Source organism: Anser cygnoides, chromosome 1 (genome assembly GCF_040182565.1).
Source record: "Anser cygnoides isolate HZ-2024a breed goose chromosome 1, Taihu_goose_T2T_genome, whole genome shotgun sequence".
Taxonomy (NCBI): domain Eukaryota; kingdom Metazoa; phylum Chordata; class Aves; order Anseriformes; family Anatidae; genus Anser; species Anser cygnoides.
The window spans coordinates 141,574,700-141,590,812 of record NC_089873.1 but is presented as its reverse complement, the minus strand read 5'-3'; the positions used below and the strand labels follow the sequence as shown (position 1 = coordinate 141,590,812).

Here is a 16,113-nt window from a genome sequence, read left to right as displayed (position 1 = left end):
CTAAGTGATTTGACCCACATGCATGTGCAGGAGAAGAGCCTTAACTATCTGTTCCACCATTTTATTATCTGGCAATTTGTTGTCCTGTTTTTACTTGGGGAAAAAAATGAAGGTGTGTGATGGCTTGAAGCTTAGCACCAGGAATTTGTTAGAGGGTTGCTGAAAGGTGAGATGAAGTTTTGATGTGTCAAAGACTGAGGTTTTCTTTTAAGATATTTACTGTGATATAAAGCTATGCATGAAATCAAGAGTTGTCTCTAAGATATGGAATCTTCTACTGGGCTTAAATCTGAGGAAAGATGGAAGAGAGTGTGTAGGATGAATATGAGCCCCTACTTCAGTTCTGCAGAACTAAGTACAGCAGGGAGAATATTTTTCTGGTGTGAAGTGTGTGGTGAATGTGCAGTGGTTCCAAGTGATTGTGGATTACTCTTTCATCTTTTATAAAGTTCTAGGTTAATCCATTTGAAATAGCATGGAATTGTGATAAACTTCACAGAACCAACAGTATGACAGACAGCAACAACAGATCTCACGAAGTAGTACAAGGTCAGAAGAATCATCTGTGGATATTTCCCCAGAATATAATCCTAGCTTCCTGCAATTTGTGATTTAAAGATTTTTCTGAATCAGAATTGGAGTTCTCTGGATTAAACAGACCTTGATGGATTTTTCTTCCATGACTTTGTGCAGGAGTTACAGTTTGTGTGAGGGAAACATAGGCTTTTGTTTTGAATCTTCCATCAGCCTTGATATCCCATAGGGGCTCCAGGCTGAGTCCATGTATATCAGCTCATCATTGGCACTGCTGCCATGGAACCTCATCAAAGGAGATTTCTTCTGTAGAGTTTTCATGAACAGGACAAATCCCACCTTTAAAGGCAATTTTTAAAAAGCTCTTCATCTTTACGGAAATGTTCTAATATGATGGCCAATGTTAAATATATACATATATAAATGGTGAGTGGCCAAGTACAACGTCCTGCACCTGAGCCGGGGCAATACTAAGCACAAATACAGGCTGGGTGGAGAATGGTTTGAGAGCAGCTCTGAGGAGAAGGACCTGGGGGTACTGGTGGACGAAAACTCAACATGAGCCAGCAATGTGCATTTGCAGCCCAGAAAGCCAACTGCATCCTGGCCTGTATCAAAAGAAGCGTGGCCAGCAGGTCCAAGGAGGTGATTGTCCCTTTCTTACTTCACTCTCACGATACCCCACCCAGAGTACTGCATTCGGCTCTGGCACTCCAGCACAAGAAGGACATGGAAGTGTTAGAACACATCCAGAGGAGGGCCATGAGAATGATCAGAGGGCTGGAGCACCTCTCCTACAAAGAGAGGCTGAGGGAGTTGGGGTTGTTCAGCCTGGAGACGAGAAGGCTCCAGGGAGACCTTACAGCGGCCTTCCAGTACCTAAAGGGGGCCTACAGGAAAGCTGGTGAAGGACTCTTTGTCAGGGCATGTAGTGATAGGACAAGGAGTAATGGCTTTAAACTAGAAGAGGATAAGTTTAGAGTAGTTATTTGGAAGAAATTTTTCACTCAGAAGGTGGTGAGGCCCTGGCACAGGCTGCCCAGAGAAGCTGTGGATGCCCCATCCCTGGAGGTGTTCAAGGCCAGGCTGGATGGGGCTTTGCGTGACCTGGTCTGGTGGGAGGTGCCCCTGCCAAGGCAGAGGGGTTGAAATCAGATGATCTTTAAGGTCCCTTCCAATCCAAACCATTCTGTGATTCTATGAGTGTAACAGCAGTGGGCTGATCTGTGGATTCCATGAAAATGACAGGAAAAAAAAAACCACAACACTAATTCAAGCCTTAAGTCAGTGGTTCTCACACAACTTCTAGTAATGATTCCACTGCTGTTTGAAAATCCCTCATTACATCTAGGTTTACTTTGAGTGAAAAGAGTCTTGGCTACCATCATGTAAACCTAAATGTAATGATTTCCTGTGTAATACATACAAGCAGTTGAAAAGAGGCAGAAATAATTGAGCTGAGAAATATAATTGAGTCTTTCCCTTCCATTGAGAGTAGTATTATATTCCAAATGAGATACTTGTTGTGGTTTAACCCGGCCTGAAACCAGGACAATACTGTATTCTGAAAAGATATGACTAAATGCAGCAATAAGAATGGCTTCTATTCTATATGTTTTTTTCACGATTAATTTCTTTAACATGAAATTTAATATTCATTCTCCGAACAGACTTTATTGGCAAGCTGAATTGCTATTGTTATGTACAACTGATAAGAAAATTGAGTTATTCACTGGTAAACAGAGGGATTCTGGAAAACTGACTGAACTGTATGCACTACATTTTTTTGCAAATTAGAAATAAATGTATTCGTTGAACCTAAATTTTAGATGAAGTGATATCAAACCTGGCATATGTCTCAGTAAAATAGTATGTAAAGCTGCATATTCAATTCCTATTAGGTATTAATTTATATATTGTGTTTCCAGCTTGTAAACATTTGTTTGGTTGTATAAACACCAAATATATTTATGACACAAATCTGAGTGGGAGTGTTGATCTGCTCAGGGGTAGGAGGGCTCTGCAGAGGGCTCTGGATAGACTGGACCAATGGGGCTGGGTCCTGCACTTGAGGCACAACTACCCCTTGAAGCACTACAGGCTGGGGGAAGAGTGCTGGGAAGAACTGTGCTCACTGGGCCTCATCCCCTGGTTGCCTTGCATGTGCTGTGAATATATTTCTCTCGTTTTTTCCCCATTATATATAATTTCTATTTCTGCTGAATTTTTAGTTTCAAGAATTAGCAATAGAAGCCTAGTACTCTAGAAGTTTTATAGGTAAGAGCCTTTTAAATTTCCCATGAAGAATTGTAAATTTCCCAGCTTGGAGCTGTAATGCTCTACTGTAAATTGCTTTGTGAGCTACAGACAGACAGTTTCTGACAATGCATTTACTAATTCAGAATATTCTCCTTCTGCTTGTAACATTTTCAGCTAGGTTTTGAGTTTTCTGTAGAGCCGCATATTTGTGAAGTGAAATCCCATTCTTCTTTTGCTTAGTATGTTACTGTAGTATCATATAGACATACATAATGTTCTCTTCTGGACATTGGCTACATTAACTCAGTGGCTGCATGATAAAAAGCCAGCACTGGCTATGATTTTACTTTGTATTTGTTTCTTTCTGTAACCAGCATGCTGTGTTGAATTCAAAGCCATTAGACAACCGTTTCATTAGTCGCACATTATCTAGTTACTAATGTTAGCAATGCTATGGCAGTGATCCAGCCCAGATTGAGTTGGCGTTTCCATTAGAGCCCCCACTTTTCAGGGAGCATGGAAATGCGCTTCCAGCTGAAATGTACTATTTATTATTTCTATTACATTCTATTATTTCTATTATTTTCTTTTTTCTATTTCTATTATTCAATTATTTCTCAAAGCAAGATGATTCTTTTGTGCTAATTCCTACCTGCAGAAGTAAGGAACCAAAAAGTAAAATGGATAGCCCAGGCTACCCTGTTGACAGGGAGTGCACATGGGACTTGTATTCCAATAGCTGGTCTAAATCTTCAGCTCTGGTTTTTTTGGGATTTTCTTTTTGATGGTTGTTTATGTGGTGTGTATTTGGGGTCAGTTTTATTTGTTAATCTTTAGAGGTACTAATATAGATCTCATTTTAATGAGGTGCTAGCATCTGCTTGAGGTGTTTTCCTGTTGTCACAGTAGAAAAAAACAATTACAGCAGAAGGACTCTGCAAATGCAACTATCAAATTCCATACACATACTATGTGCTCTGGGCCCTAATCATAAAAGACAGTTGTTGCCTAAATCCTGTGTAGAGTCACAAGGTAGACAGAACTAGGGACCAGACAGAAAGGTATTTAGGACCCTTTCTTGTATGATGTCAGTAAAGCTGGGTGCCTAAGTACTTGTTTCAATTTTACTTAATTTCTGATAATCTGGAGTTTAGTGCGATCAAGGAGACATCTGTCACTGTATTTTGCATTATAACTATTCTGGAAACTTTAGAAAGCTCAAGAGCGGAGTGGGAATGGACTCTATGAAAGATATGAAGGGTATCAATTCTTGCTGAACTATATTAGAATTGTGGTTAACAGGAACACTGTACAGATTTTTTAAAGATAAATAATTGTATGCAATAGTTTAGCAAAGTATATAGTATCCTCAGAAATAAAACACAAACTGTGCATGCTATGTTTTAGGTTATTCTTTCCTTATTTTATAGCTAAAAGGGAAATGGAATTGTAAGATGCTTGAGCCCTGTCAAGTGCTCAAGAGTATAAGTCCTCTTGTCAGCACTGTGAAATGTGGGAGAGGGCAAAATCTATACCACGTTAAAAAGGATTTAAAGTAGTATATGATAGATGAGCTTAGTGCATTTCCTTCTTTAACTTTCTAGCCCAGATAAAGAGACCCCAAAGCCATATCCACACTTATCTTTGGAAGATGAAGCAGGAGATGAAGCAAGCAGAAGTGTTGTGAAAGAAGATAGAGGAAAACAGAAAAAGAAGAGGAGAGCTGAGGACAAAAGACATGCCAGGGGGAGGATGTTGGACTCAGATGATCTTTTGATTTTTTCCAGGAGGGAAGTAAAACAAAGAGAAAGAAATTCACTGCCTAGCAATGAAGAATTTAAAGGTAACTTAATAGACTCTGGAAAATCATGAATACTGGGGACTAAACAGATCTCATAGGTCTTTAGTTTATCCCCACAAAAGGAACAAGGGTTCTGCATTATCTTTCCTGGGTGTTGGACCATCCTGCTTTCCCTCGTCCTACGTGATGGGGTTCTTCCACCTCCTTTGAACACTATTCTTAATGCTGATCATTTTCTGCATATTTCCACAGCAAAGGGAAGAACTAAATAAAGCATGTTCTGGCATATGCTTCCTTAATTTCCCTAACATTTGTAGCATCAGTGAAGATGCAGTAATATCAGCCTTAGTACCTGTTAGTAAGCAGAGTATAAATTGAGATCCTTCTGTTACTTGTTAGATTAAAGGTACATCTGTGCTGCCGACATTAAATTAGCACATAGTTTAGAGAATAAATTGCTTTTAGTGTCTGAGCTCATTAATTAATCCAAATTAATTAATTATTTACTCACAGAAGTTGTGGCTTATAGAGTCGCTCAATTACCATGTTGTCAATGTACTTGATTTAGGTCCTCTGGACTTTTCTTCTATGTTCACAGTCATCTTTTAGCAGTTGTCTTCAAATTGCATATATTGAGCATTATGGTACAACTGCGTTATAGGAGTTATATGAGAGGAGAGGTGTTGGGCTTGCCCTGTAGCTGTGTGAGAGTCCACAGCTTCCAAAGATAGGCCTACTTTACTAGAAATGCTCAGTTATCTCAGACTCTTCCCTCTTGGACATCTTGAGATGCAGATGCTGAGTAAATGTGAAATAATGCTGACGTGATCAGCAAAATGCTGTTATTGATTCCATGCAGGTTGAAGGAAAGACGAAACAAAAGCAGCGTCTATCTATCACTTTAATCCTTCCCAGCCTTAACAAGTAGTCTCATGGTGTTCTGTCAAGACTCTGTCAGGACTTCAAGGTGGAATGCAGGTTGAACATGCTGTTTTCTTCTGATGGCACCAAGGACATTGTTGGCTTTCTTTGCTTGAATTTGTTACTATTTGCTTATCATTTTGTGTCTTGTTAGAAAGAGGAAAGTCAAAGAGCTGGTAAAGATATTAAGTAAGACTATATGGTCATCATCACAGGGTTTCATCAGGTACCTCCTTATATAATCTCCATATGTGATTGTGTATTTATCCTCTTTGGGAGTAGATATTTTTTCCATTTTCAAACTATGCTAATGATTTCAAAGCATTTTGTATATATAACTTTGTAAACTAGACCAAATAAGCAATTGAATCCCAGATACACACATTTGTTTTAACTACGTGTGTGTTTTAATTATCTTTGGATTGTATTTTGTAACTCCTCCATGAGTAAATCAGTATGTCTTCCTACTTCTTACAAATGGTTCTGCTGACTTTATGTGTACATTTCTTTACTGTTCCATGAGGAATTAAGTTCTCCTGAACGTTAATGAGCATTGCCCAGTATAGAGATGGATTTTTGTGCTCACCAAGATAATGTGGATTCAGCAACAAGGTTGTCATATAGATGGTTGATGAAGCCTTTTATTTCCATGAAGCCTTATATTTCCACAGGGATTTGGATACTGAGTGATTAATGGAGTGTTTTGGAGTGTTTGTGATTCGGTTCGTGCTGTGCTAAAATATTTCTCATTGTTAGGAGGAATCAACAACCCTCTCCTATTGTTCCCACTCAGGGAAACAACATTAACAGAAGTGAATAAAGCTTAAGTAGTTGTATTAGTTATTTAGTGTATATTGGCTTCATTATTGTGTGGATGTGTAATTTTGTCGTACTTATTCCAGAACTATTATATTTAATGCAATATTATTTTTATATGCATGCCTACTTCTCCTATTGTGTTAGCTACTTCTGCATGTTTATAGGAGAGTGAATGAAGTCCTGGCAAATTCCTGCTAATTTTTAGTGAGCCAAGGAATCTTTGTCTTGGTAGATCTAATGAAACTATCTGATTGAACAAGATCACAAATCTTTATTTTCTCATTGGTTATTGTAATGATTGTTTTTATAGACACTTTAAGAACATGCATTTGTTTCCATTGAAAAATTATTTTCTTTGCCTTTCTACTCTTCTCTCTGTTCTATAATGCCTACAATAAATGTTCTTTTCATATGTTTCTGGGTTGATTTTTCCAAAGTGGTTATCTAGTAAAAAAAATTAAAAAAAATAAGATCAGAAAACAGTTGTAAGTGAAGTACAGGTGGGATACACAGTAGTAGACTGCAGTGCCTGATGTTGTAGTAAATTATAGCTAACGGAGCCCAAACTTCCTTTTTAATTTATAAAGAGGTGTGACTTGGAGCAGTTACACTGATTATTACGATAACTGCCAATATGGGGTAGGTGGGAGACCTTTGAAAATGATAATTTGCTATCCTTTTCTGCAGCAAATCGTAGTTCTGTTGAATTGGGTTCGAGTGTGTAACAGCTGTGGCACCTGGCAGTCTAGGGGATTGGCTGGATTTCCCACAGCAGGATTTCACATTTTTAGCACCCACTTGTTTCCCAGTCTCATTTTCCAGATAGTTCATTCAACATTTGGAGAAGGCTGTCATTATAAGGCAGTGTTCCCATCTGTTGGTCATGGCTTGTTTAATAAGCAGTTGATGTCAATTCAACCATGCTTGCATCTGTTACTTAGAGCAGCTGTGTGCTGTCGAGGGCTCCCCAACAGCCTCCAGATTTAGCTCTTGCTTTTCTATTGATAGCACGTTACAGCTTGTCCCAAATGACTCTCTCCTTGTCAGGGTTGTCTGTTCATCTAAAGAGGAAAGTGTGTTAAAGTGGGAGTCATCTGTGCTGCCATAAAGAATGAAACATAATGGAAACAGATGTGCAAGGGAAGAAGGTGTAGTCCAACTGGTGTAGGCATGTGTTAGGGTAGTTGAGGGGGAAGAGAAAAAACATTTTTTTCCAGATTCTGGTAGCAAGACCAGAATGGCTTATTTTAACATCCTTATAAGGTACATAGGGAGAATGTGCATTGGGTAAGGAAAATAAATGGTTTGTGAATTGTATGTGATGGAGAACACTCATTTAACAGCCTATCTTTCGTTTTATTCAAGGTAGCAGTATGGCTGCAGTAGCTTTCAGTATTTTAGTCCAACAATGTTTTTCTACTGCAGAGTGCAGACAGACACCTTCAGCTTTTAGGGTACAATCCAGAAATTTCCTGAACCTCACACAGGTGAACTTCAAGTTGCCCAAGGAGAATCAAAACACGCCTTTCATGTATCTAAATGCTGATGTTGTGCATGCATAAGACAATTTTCAAAGGCACACTTCTGATTTTTAAGCCTTCAGCTTCAGATTTTTCAGTAGTTTCCAGGGGTGATTGACATTTCTAGAACCAATCATACTCATACCTCATACTCCCCATCTACTCCGTCTGTGTTGGTTCTTCCCACCCTCTATACCACGTCTTTGTTCTTCAGCTACCTCCTACAGTTTTGTTTTCCACTATATAGATGTTTCTTACATGATCATTTAAAACCAAATAATGCCCTCCCCCAAAACCCAAACAGACCATAAAGAACTATGTGAAGCAAAACAGAGTATACAACTTTGTTTACTTTTTTTTTTCTTTTTTCCTGTTTGTTGTTGTTGTTTTTTCTCTCTTTCATTTTTCCTCCTGGTTCTGGTCTTTTGCCATTCATTCATTACGGTTATAATTTTTTGTGCCGTAAGAGTGCTTAGTGGTCAGTGGTCACATTCAATATGATTGTAACAAGTGGCTTTTCAGCCATGCGGTATTGTTAATAGCAAACCAGAGAAGCTGATAGTGGTCATACCGGGTCCCTGTAGCCCAAAGTCCTGTCCCCAGCAGTGGCCAGGAGATGATTCCTGAGGGAGAGACCAGAGGCTGGCATGTGAATACCTCAGCTACAGGCTTAGAGAATGATAATACTTAAAAAGCAGACTGGTTTGAACTTGGGAGGATGAAAGAAAAGAGCAAAGCAGTGTAAGGCCTACTTACATGAAACTACTGTGCTGTGACCATGGTCATGGAGTCATTTGTTGCACGATAAATTTCAGTGTGTGTGTGGGTGGGTGGGCAGGGGCTGAACTGTTATATCTGAGCTCATGGAGGGTCACTATTCTCTCTCACTAAAGAGTACCTTTTCTTCCTTAGCTTCTTCCTCCATTTCGTCATCCTGGTGTTCATCAAGGTGTCAAGCTCCGCTGTCGCCAAGTGCTTCAACTCCCAGCTCACTGGAGCATCCCTGTTGCTTGCACTGTCCTGCTGTAGAAAAGTCTCCAGAGCCTGGTAAAAGCAGAACCATCAGAATTATTGCTGCTGACCCAGAGCAGCAAGGATTGGCGGGACAGCCTCAGCACCACTGCGCAGAGCAAAGGAAGCTACGATAAGAGTACATGATGAAGCTGGTGAGGAGTGGATGAAGACGCAGATGGGAAAGATTTTTAGCACCTACAACTGTGAAATGTTATTCCTTCAATCTGAAATAAACTGACTAGTCAATGCTAAAATATTTATGATTTTGCAGGCTTGCTTTGGAGGTATGAGAGAGAAACAGTGTCAGAGGTGCAGCTGTGCTGCTGAATAGTATCAAAATTAGAAGATTGTCTAACAAATGTAACGTGGGGTTCACTTTGGCAGACATGACATTTGAAGTGGCACAAGGCAGGGGGGACGTAGTGTGTTTAGGGTGAAGGTGCAGAGCTTACCAAGAAGGTGTCCCTATCTTGGTGGAGAAGGAGCACAGATCATCAACCACCTTTTCTAGATTTCCTGTTTCTTCTTTTTTTCCCACCAGCTCTTCTTTTTTCCTCACTTTTTTTTTTTTACTTTTTTACTTTTTTTTTTTTTTCCCCTAACACAAACAACTTCTTTTTTCTTTCTACTAACTCCTAACACTCTTTTATGTCCTATTATTATCTATTCCCTCCCTGGGAAGAGCAGAGCAGAGCACTGCAGAGCACTAACTATTTCACTTAATGCAGCAGAATTATGGTAACATGGTGAGAACCTTGATTTTTTGGCCCTGAAATCTAAAAGAGACAGGAAAATGAATAGGACAAAAACAGCAACACTGTCAAATGCTCAGCTCCCATCAAAGGTTTTCCTGTATTGGTAGTACCTTGCTGTGGTGAGGTAAATTCCTACTACAACATAGTGGGTGAAACCCTGTTTTGATGTTACAGATGCAGGAAGGTGACATTTGATTTATAGAGCTGGTGGTAGAGACTCCCTTAGGGATAGTGTGGAGGGAGTATCTGGAGCTGCTCGTGGTGCTTATTGCCGAATGTCAAGGAGCCACTTGAAGGACAAGGTGCCACATTACTTTCAGATGAATGTGTGTCTCCTGCTGCAGGGGAATTAAAAGTACTCTGCTTAATACTCTATTTCTCTTGGGTTCGACTACTGGCTGTGCTTCTATGGGCAAACACATGTCTCAGATCTGAAAATCTCAAGCCCCATGCTGTCTATGCTTCACATTATTAACACTAGTTAATATGAAATGAGACTAGCCTGATACCATAATTTAGTAGAGACTGTAAGCAAGATTTACGGTTCTATAGTCAATAAAGCTAGAATCTTTGAGGATATATTTAAGACATCTCCTCTCAAGTGCTTCTTTAGGCATATCACAAGTGCCTAGTCCAGACAGGTAGTTCAGGTGTACTCTCGGCCAGGCAAATCCTATCCAGTGTCTGTGCAGGTAAGTGTTTCCCAGGGGAACATGGAGCTATCAGTTTTGGGAAAATTTTGATACCTGTTTCTGTCTCAGTGTGGAGCAAAAAAAAAAAAGGCTGGCATACAGATATTTCTATAGAGTAATGGGAAATTTCGGAGTTTGTGTAACCAGAATGACCTTGCAACCAAAATGTTTCAGTGGGAGATGGGAGGGAGTGTTGACATTTCTGTCTAGCCTGATTTAGGGAAGACTCAAACCTGGGAGAAAACCCTGCAATTCTGAAATGGTCTATCTGGGAAATTGTAATTTAGATAGTTCATGTTACTTTCTGTTCTGTGGGTCAAACTCCTTACATACGCCAGGATGTCCTGGAGTTTTCTCTTAGAGAATGGAGCTGGCATACACATGGAGTCATAGGGAGCCACTGGACATCTGGCCTACCTGGAGGAAAAGTTGGAAGTGAGATCACTATATGACAGCATCCATGAAATTTTAGGACAGGATAGCCGTGAAGAAATATTTCTGTTTGGGATTTAAATATGTCATTATCAATAAAAGGAAAAGCCACATAAATTTCAGCAGAAAAGATGTCTCAGTTGAAAGTGTTGAACAGAAAATTGACTTTTCCCCAAAAACTGCTTTTAATCACATGGACTTTGGAATTTAACAACTCATATTTTTAGCAGAAGAAGATGTGCCTCAATGAGTAACTCTGCTTCGGACATGGGATCATTTCACCTACATCTCTTGTGATTACTGTGTATTTGAGGTTGAACATGTGCAGCTCCAAAGACATGAACAAAATGGAGCACGGGCCAGTCTTCCTTGTGCATCCTGCTCAAGTATGTGCAGACGGATTGCATGCCATGCCACAGTGATGAAGACTGGGATCTCCTTGAAAAAATGGCTGAAGAAGACTTACGTTAGAGTTCCGCTGGGTGCAATACAAACTTGTCAGAAATATAGATAGGGGTGTTAACCAAGCGCCTGATCAAAACCAGCAGCACAGGAAGTCTGAATGGCAAATTCTTCTGCATAAAGGGGGCTCATAAATCACTGCTGGTTCATTAGACAACCCATGTACAAAAATTGATTTATTATAGAAATATGGAAAGTAATAGATGAGTTCCCTTTTCACTTGTTATTAAGGATCCATTTCACCATTTCTTTCTGGGTGTGCAGTCTGACCTCAAGAAGCACCTGTCATGGGATAACATTTATTAATTTTCCCTACTGGGGCCCGCAAGGCCTTTTTCCTGCCTACGTTTGGTTAAGTGTTTTGTTGAGTTGTTTTGTACTAAACCTGGGAATTGTCAGGATGATTTATTCTTTTCATTTGAACACTCTGGTTAGTCTGTTTGCACAACCTGAGCTCTGACTTGAGCTCCACGCCAATCTGCAGATGTACAGGAGGTTATATTGTCATATGCTTGCTTCTTTCTGCAGATCAGTTTTAAAGAGGTAAGTGTTATTATGATGGGCTGTCAACATGATGGATTTTCCAATTAGTTTTGCCAGATGGCTGAGCTTGACCAGGACAGCCTAATTTCGGGTTCTGTCACTAGAGCATAACCAGATCACCGACAGTCCAGGTTTCTAGTGCCTCACGCTGCCTCACAAAAAGTTGGCAGTGGTGGGGTTTGGGTTGCCCTCCCGGTTTGGCACTGCCAAGGTTACTCTCAGACCTTTTCTTTGTGAATCTTTTCCAGCTACTAAGGTCGTACTTGCCCTATTCACCTCCCTGTGCCCCCAGCACCCAGAGGCAGGCCAACAGCACCTATCAAACGCTGTCCCTACCCGAGTCTCGACATGAGGTTTGCTTACGAGGCCGCGCTGCTTCTGGAGAGGCACACCTCAGGCTGCTCTGTAGTGCCCAGGCTCCAATTTAACAGAGAACATGCTGAAGGGTGGAACTGCTTGAGGGATGATTTCAGCACATCATAAGCTCAGTCTTCTAATTACAGGGCTGTAAGGAAAGGTTAGAAAGAAATGAACACAAACACATCTGTGACCCAAACTGAACATCAGCTCTTTTTGCCCAGTTCTTCCACTCCAACCAGCTGCAGTGGCTGGGGGCTCAGAGCTGGCAGTGCAGCCTCTTCCCCCAAAAGCCGCTCCACATCTCAGCCATTAGCTTGCCTAGGAAGGTGTAGTCTTCCCTCTCCATCTCCCTGCTCCAGGCAGTGTCCTCCCCAAGGGACTTGGAGCTGAGCATTGCGGCATCTGAGCAGCTACCCCCCTGCCTCCCTGTTTTCCACATCTCCCCTCATTGCCCGTGGAAAGGATGTTGGAAAACTCAGGGCGTGTAGTCACAGCCACCTGATCTTGAGCCCATTTTTGTGACTGTAAGGTGATTTTTCTCTGTGTCAGAGATGGGGAGGCTGGAGATCCCTGCATACCTTGTCTTTATTTTGTGTTTTTTGTTCCTCTCCAGCAGTGATGAAAGAAGGTCAAAGAGGGATGGAGACTTAGGATGGGAGAGGTCACAGTTTCCAAGTAAGTTGCTAAGTCAGGGATATTTTAGAACTTTTCCTCAGGCTGCTCTTGAGTTTTTCCTTTGGAAATAGCCTTTCATCTGGAGAGAAAGGGTTATGGACAGGTATACAAGTTTTTCCAGGCAGTCGTTTTATGGTGCAGTGCGAAAAGAAATGTGGTGATGTATTTTCAGGGCCTCATTTACCAAGCTGGTCTTTTATTCTTCCTAGAGCTTGCCTTTGATCTTATTTATAAATTTATTCCCCAGCATCTGAGTGGTTGGTTCTTCTGGTGCATTATGTTGGGACTATTGTCTTTAGTTTCAGTATTTAAAAAAATAATAAAATACTGTCATTGAATTTCATAGGAGGAATTATGACAATATTTGATGGAAGGCTTTTAATTTTAGGACTGTGGCTAATTCCAACATCCTTAGTTCCCCTGGGGTAAGCTGTGCATTTTAGGCTCAGCTGAGCTCTAAAACCCAAGGCCTGAACAGTCTGGCAGGTCTTCCCTGGTTTTGCTGTAAAGATACAGAGCACTTATTCAGAACTTATTCAAACCTGCACAGAGCTTTGTTCCCATGAACTCCCAAGCTCCAGCAAAGCTTTCCCAAACCCTTGGATGTGTTTTGAGACCACAGCATGGTTTATCTGAGCTCACACACGTAGATTTGTATACCTTTCCTGCTCATCCCTTCTAATGTTTCCAGGCAGATTTCTTCTGCAAACGGCTTTGTCAGTGCCTTAAGTCAACCAGAAACCACATGAAGGTGGCTATTGCACCACTTAGCCTGCATTGATCAGCACTGGTGATAAGCAGCCCACACAGGTTTGGGATCCACCCAGCGCTGCTGGAGCTACACAATTTCTACTAGGCTCAGAGCTGAAGCAGAGCTTGGTTGCTTGTGCTTGAAGCCAAATGTGGGTCAGCAGCAAGCAATAAATACTTGTGGATGATGACTTTTCACAGTCAGCATTCTCCTCAGATTAAATCATCGACACGATGTCCTCCTTGGATGGTCCTGTTGGGATCGACGTGAGGCTGCAGCTGGTGCCACGTGTGGTGCGATAGTGCCACCACAGCACCCGGGCCCCAGGTGCTGCACAGGCAGCATGGGGCCTCAGGTTTTGGGATGCTGTGGACTGAGGAGCCAGTTTCCTGCTTGCTGAGATAAAGCAGGGTTGTACAAGTTTGCCAGGAACATCAGGAGGGACTTCTGTGGGTGGAGGATCTCCTTACATACCGGCCGTTCATAGAGCTGCTATCTCCCCATGCTCCTTCTGATACAACTCCTGTGAGTCTGCTCACTTTTCATGGCTAAAATGGAAAACCAAACCTTTTACTAAAGCAAATGAGTATGGAGAGTGAATTCAGGCAATGTGGTGAATATAGACAGGGAATATAGCTGAAAATGTTTGTTTTTGTCTGTAGTATTCCTCACATTTTTCATCTTCTCTGCCTGTCCACAGAGCCTGGCTTTGTTCTGAAAGTCTTTTCACGCATACTGCATTCATTTACCACCCACAGATGCTGCCTTTTTTTCTTTCCTGTTGTTTTCATTGATCTAACATGAAAGTCACCTTGAATTGAAAGAGCTTTGCCCTTGCTATGCATACAAAATACCAAAAAATATAAATATAAAAATAATCACACAAAATACAAGGGCTAGGCAAGTTTTTGTGGGGATTGCTGCTGTAGGAGGTCACGGACAGTGGATATGAGGTATACATAAAAAGGCAAGATGCTGTTGGATTGAGTAGATTAAGTCCTTGTGTGCCTGCAGATGAGAAAACAAGGTGTCATGTATTATACCTTTCAGTATTTATTTTGGTATCTGTTTTTTGGTGTCTTGGTATTGGTATCCTGGTATTTTATTTTGGTATCTGCTGATGCAGATCTGGGTACCTACTGGCCTGTTTTTCATTCATATCAAGAAGGCTGACATGGGATCAGCCTGTAATCTGCCTGTGCATGTGTTATATGAAGCTTATCACTGGAGAAAACATCTTTTGTGAGAAGTTCCTGCCAAGGTTTAGCAGCACCCCTTCTGTCATGCAGCTGCCTTTCAGCACGAAGGAAACTCAGACCTTTCCTAACCAAACAAGAGGTAGCACTTCAATGTGACTGCTTGGTATTGGGTGCTTGAGTATTTTTTTGGCACGCGGATTTAAAAATACGTTGCCAGGCAATTACATTGTGAATAGGCCTGCAGCGCCGGCGGCTGAGTGCTGGCCTGTTTGTTCTCTTCATGAAACATGTGGCTCGGTGCATTTAGCCAGCCGTGGTAGCGTTGGCTGGGGCAAGCGGTGCTGAGCCCGCTGGTTCCACGCAGCCCTGCCAGCCCTCGTGGCCAAAGAGCAGCGACACGCTGTCATCATGGGCTTTCATCCCCAGCACTGAAGCTACACGTAGGCTTCCCTCATGTCTTCATAGGCAAAGTTAATTTTCTTTGCCTCTCTTCTGTTTGTAACGCGAACCTTCTGCTTAATGCTGGCTGGAAGAGCAGCAAGGAGACTGCATATTTTACTGCCACAGAGAAATAGGTTACACTCAAGGGAGAAGCTTAAGAAGAGGTCTTTTTTAAATGAACCCTGTCATTCTCCACGTTGGTGGGCATGGTGGGCACCCTTCCTCCTATAAATGTGTGACACTTTGAACAGGCCGGAATCCGGCCCACTGACAGGAACCGTCTCGGTGACAAGCAGGCGGATGACTGGTAACTGGTTGTCCTTTTTTATCCCTTTCCCAAGCCTTCCCACCCTGTATTACTTAAAGAGAGATCAATGCATTCAGGCAATGGTCTGACTAGTTTTAACCATGACCTGAAAACTTTGAAGTCCGTAGCATGCCAAAGCAATGAACACATTGTGCCTCATCTCTCACCATCGGCTGTGTCTCACACCGAAACTTTTGTTCCTGTAAATATTAGGATTTGTGTATATGTGGTTTATATGTGCTGTGGCAAACTCTTTTTGACTTTAAAGAGGTCAGGAAAAAGAGGAGAGGTCGGGTCCGCTCACTCCTTCACAAAAACTGGCAAAGACAGACCTGAGAAGAGGTGTGCAGTAGCTAAGGTAGAGTAGGCTATTAAAAAGAGAGTTATATTTTATTATACTTTTTATTTTGTCTTTTATTATAACTTCATGTTATATCCCATACATGTGCAAATGCCCATCTACTGCTGCCTTTTTTTTTTTTTTCTGTTGAATTAGTTTATGAGTACTTCTGCAAGGGCTTGGGTCTTCTTGCAAGCTATATAATACTGATCTCGATGGCACTGCAGTTTTGCACTTTCCAGCAGTGGCTCCAAATAACTTTAAGGGGTTGTTCTTACAGGCATTGCA

The 16,113-nt window shown here is 41.4% G+C and overlaps 1 protein-coding gene across 7 annotated transcripts in view; it reads left to right on the top strand.

Annotated features, from left to right (window-relative positions):
* The window catches only part of VWA3B (von Willebrand factor A domain containing 3B), a 73,180-nt gene extending 64,056 nt beyond the window's left edge, over window positions 1-9,124 (top strand). For 6 of the 7 annotated variants that reach the window (XM_048048165.2, XM_048048163.2, XM_048048164.2 and 3 more), the window contains 2 exons: window positions 4,398-4,636; window positions 8,767-9,124. In XM_048048165.2, the coding sequence (XP_047904122.2) occupies window positions 4,398-4,636; window positions 8,767-9,002 (475 nt within the window). In that variant the 3' untranslated portion in view covers window positions 9,003-9,124. The remainder of the gene's footprint in view (window positions 1-4,397; window positions 4,637-8,766) is intronic. The other variant, XM_048048167.2, reaches the window with a different exon arrangement.
* Window positions 9,125-16,113: the final 6,989 nt, after the last annotated feature.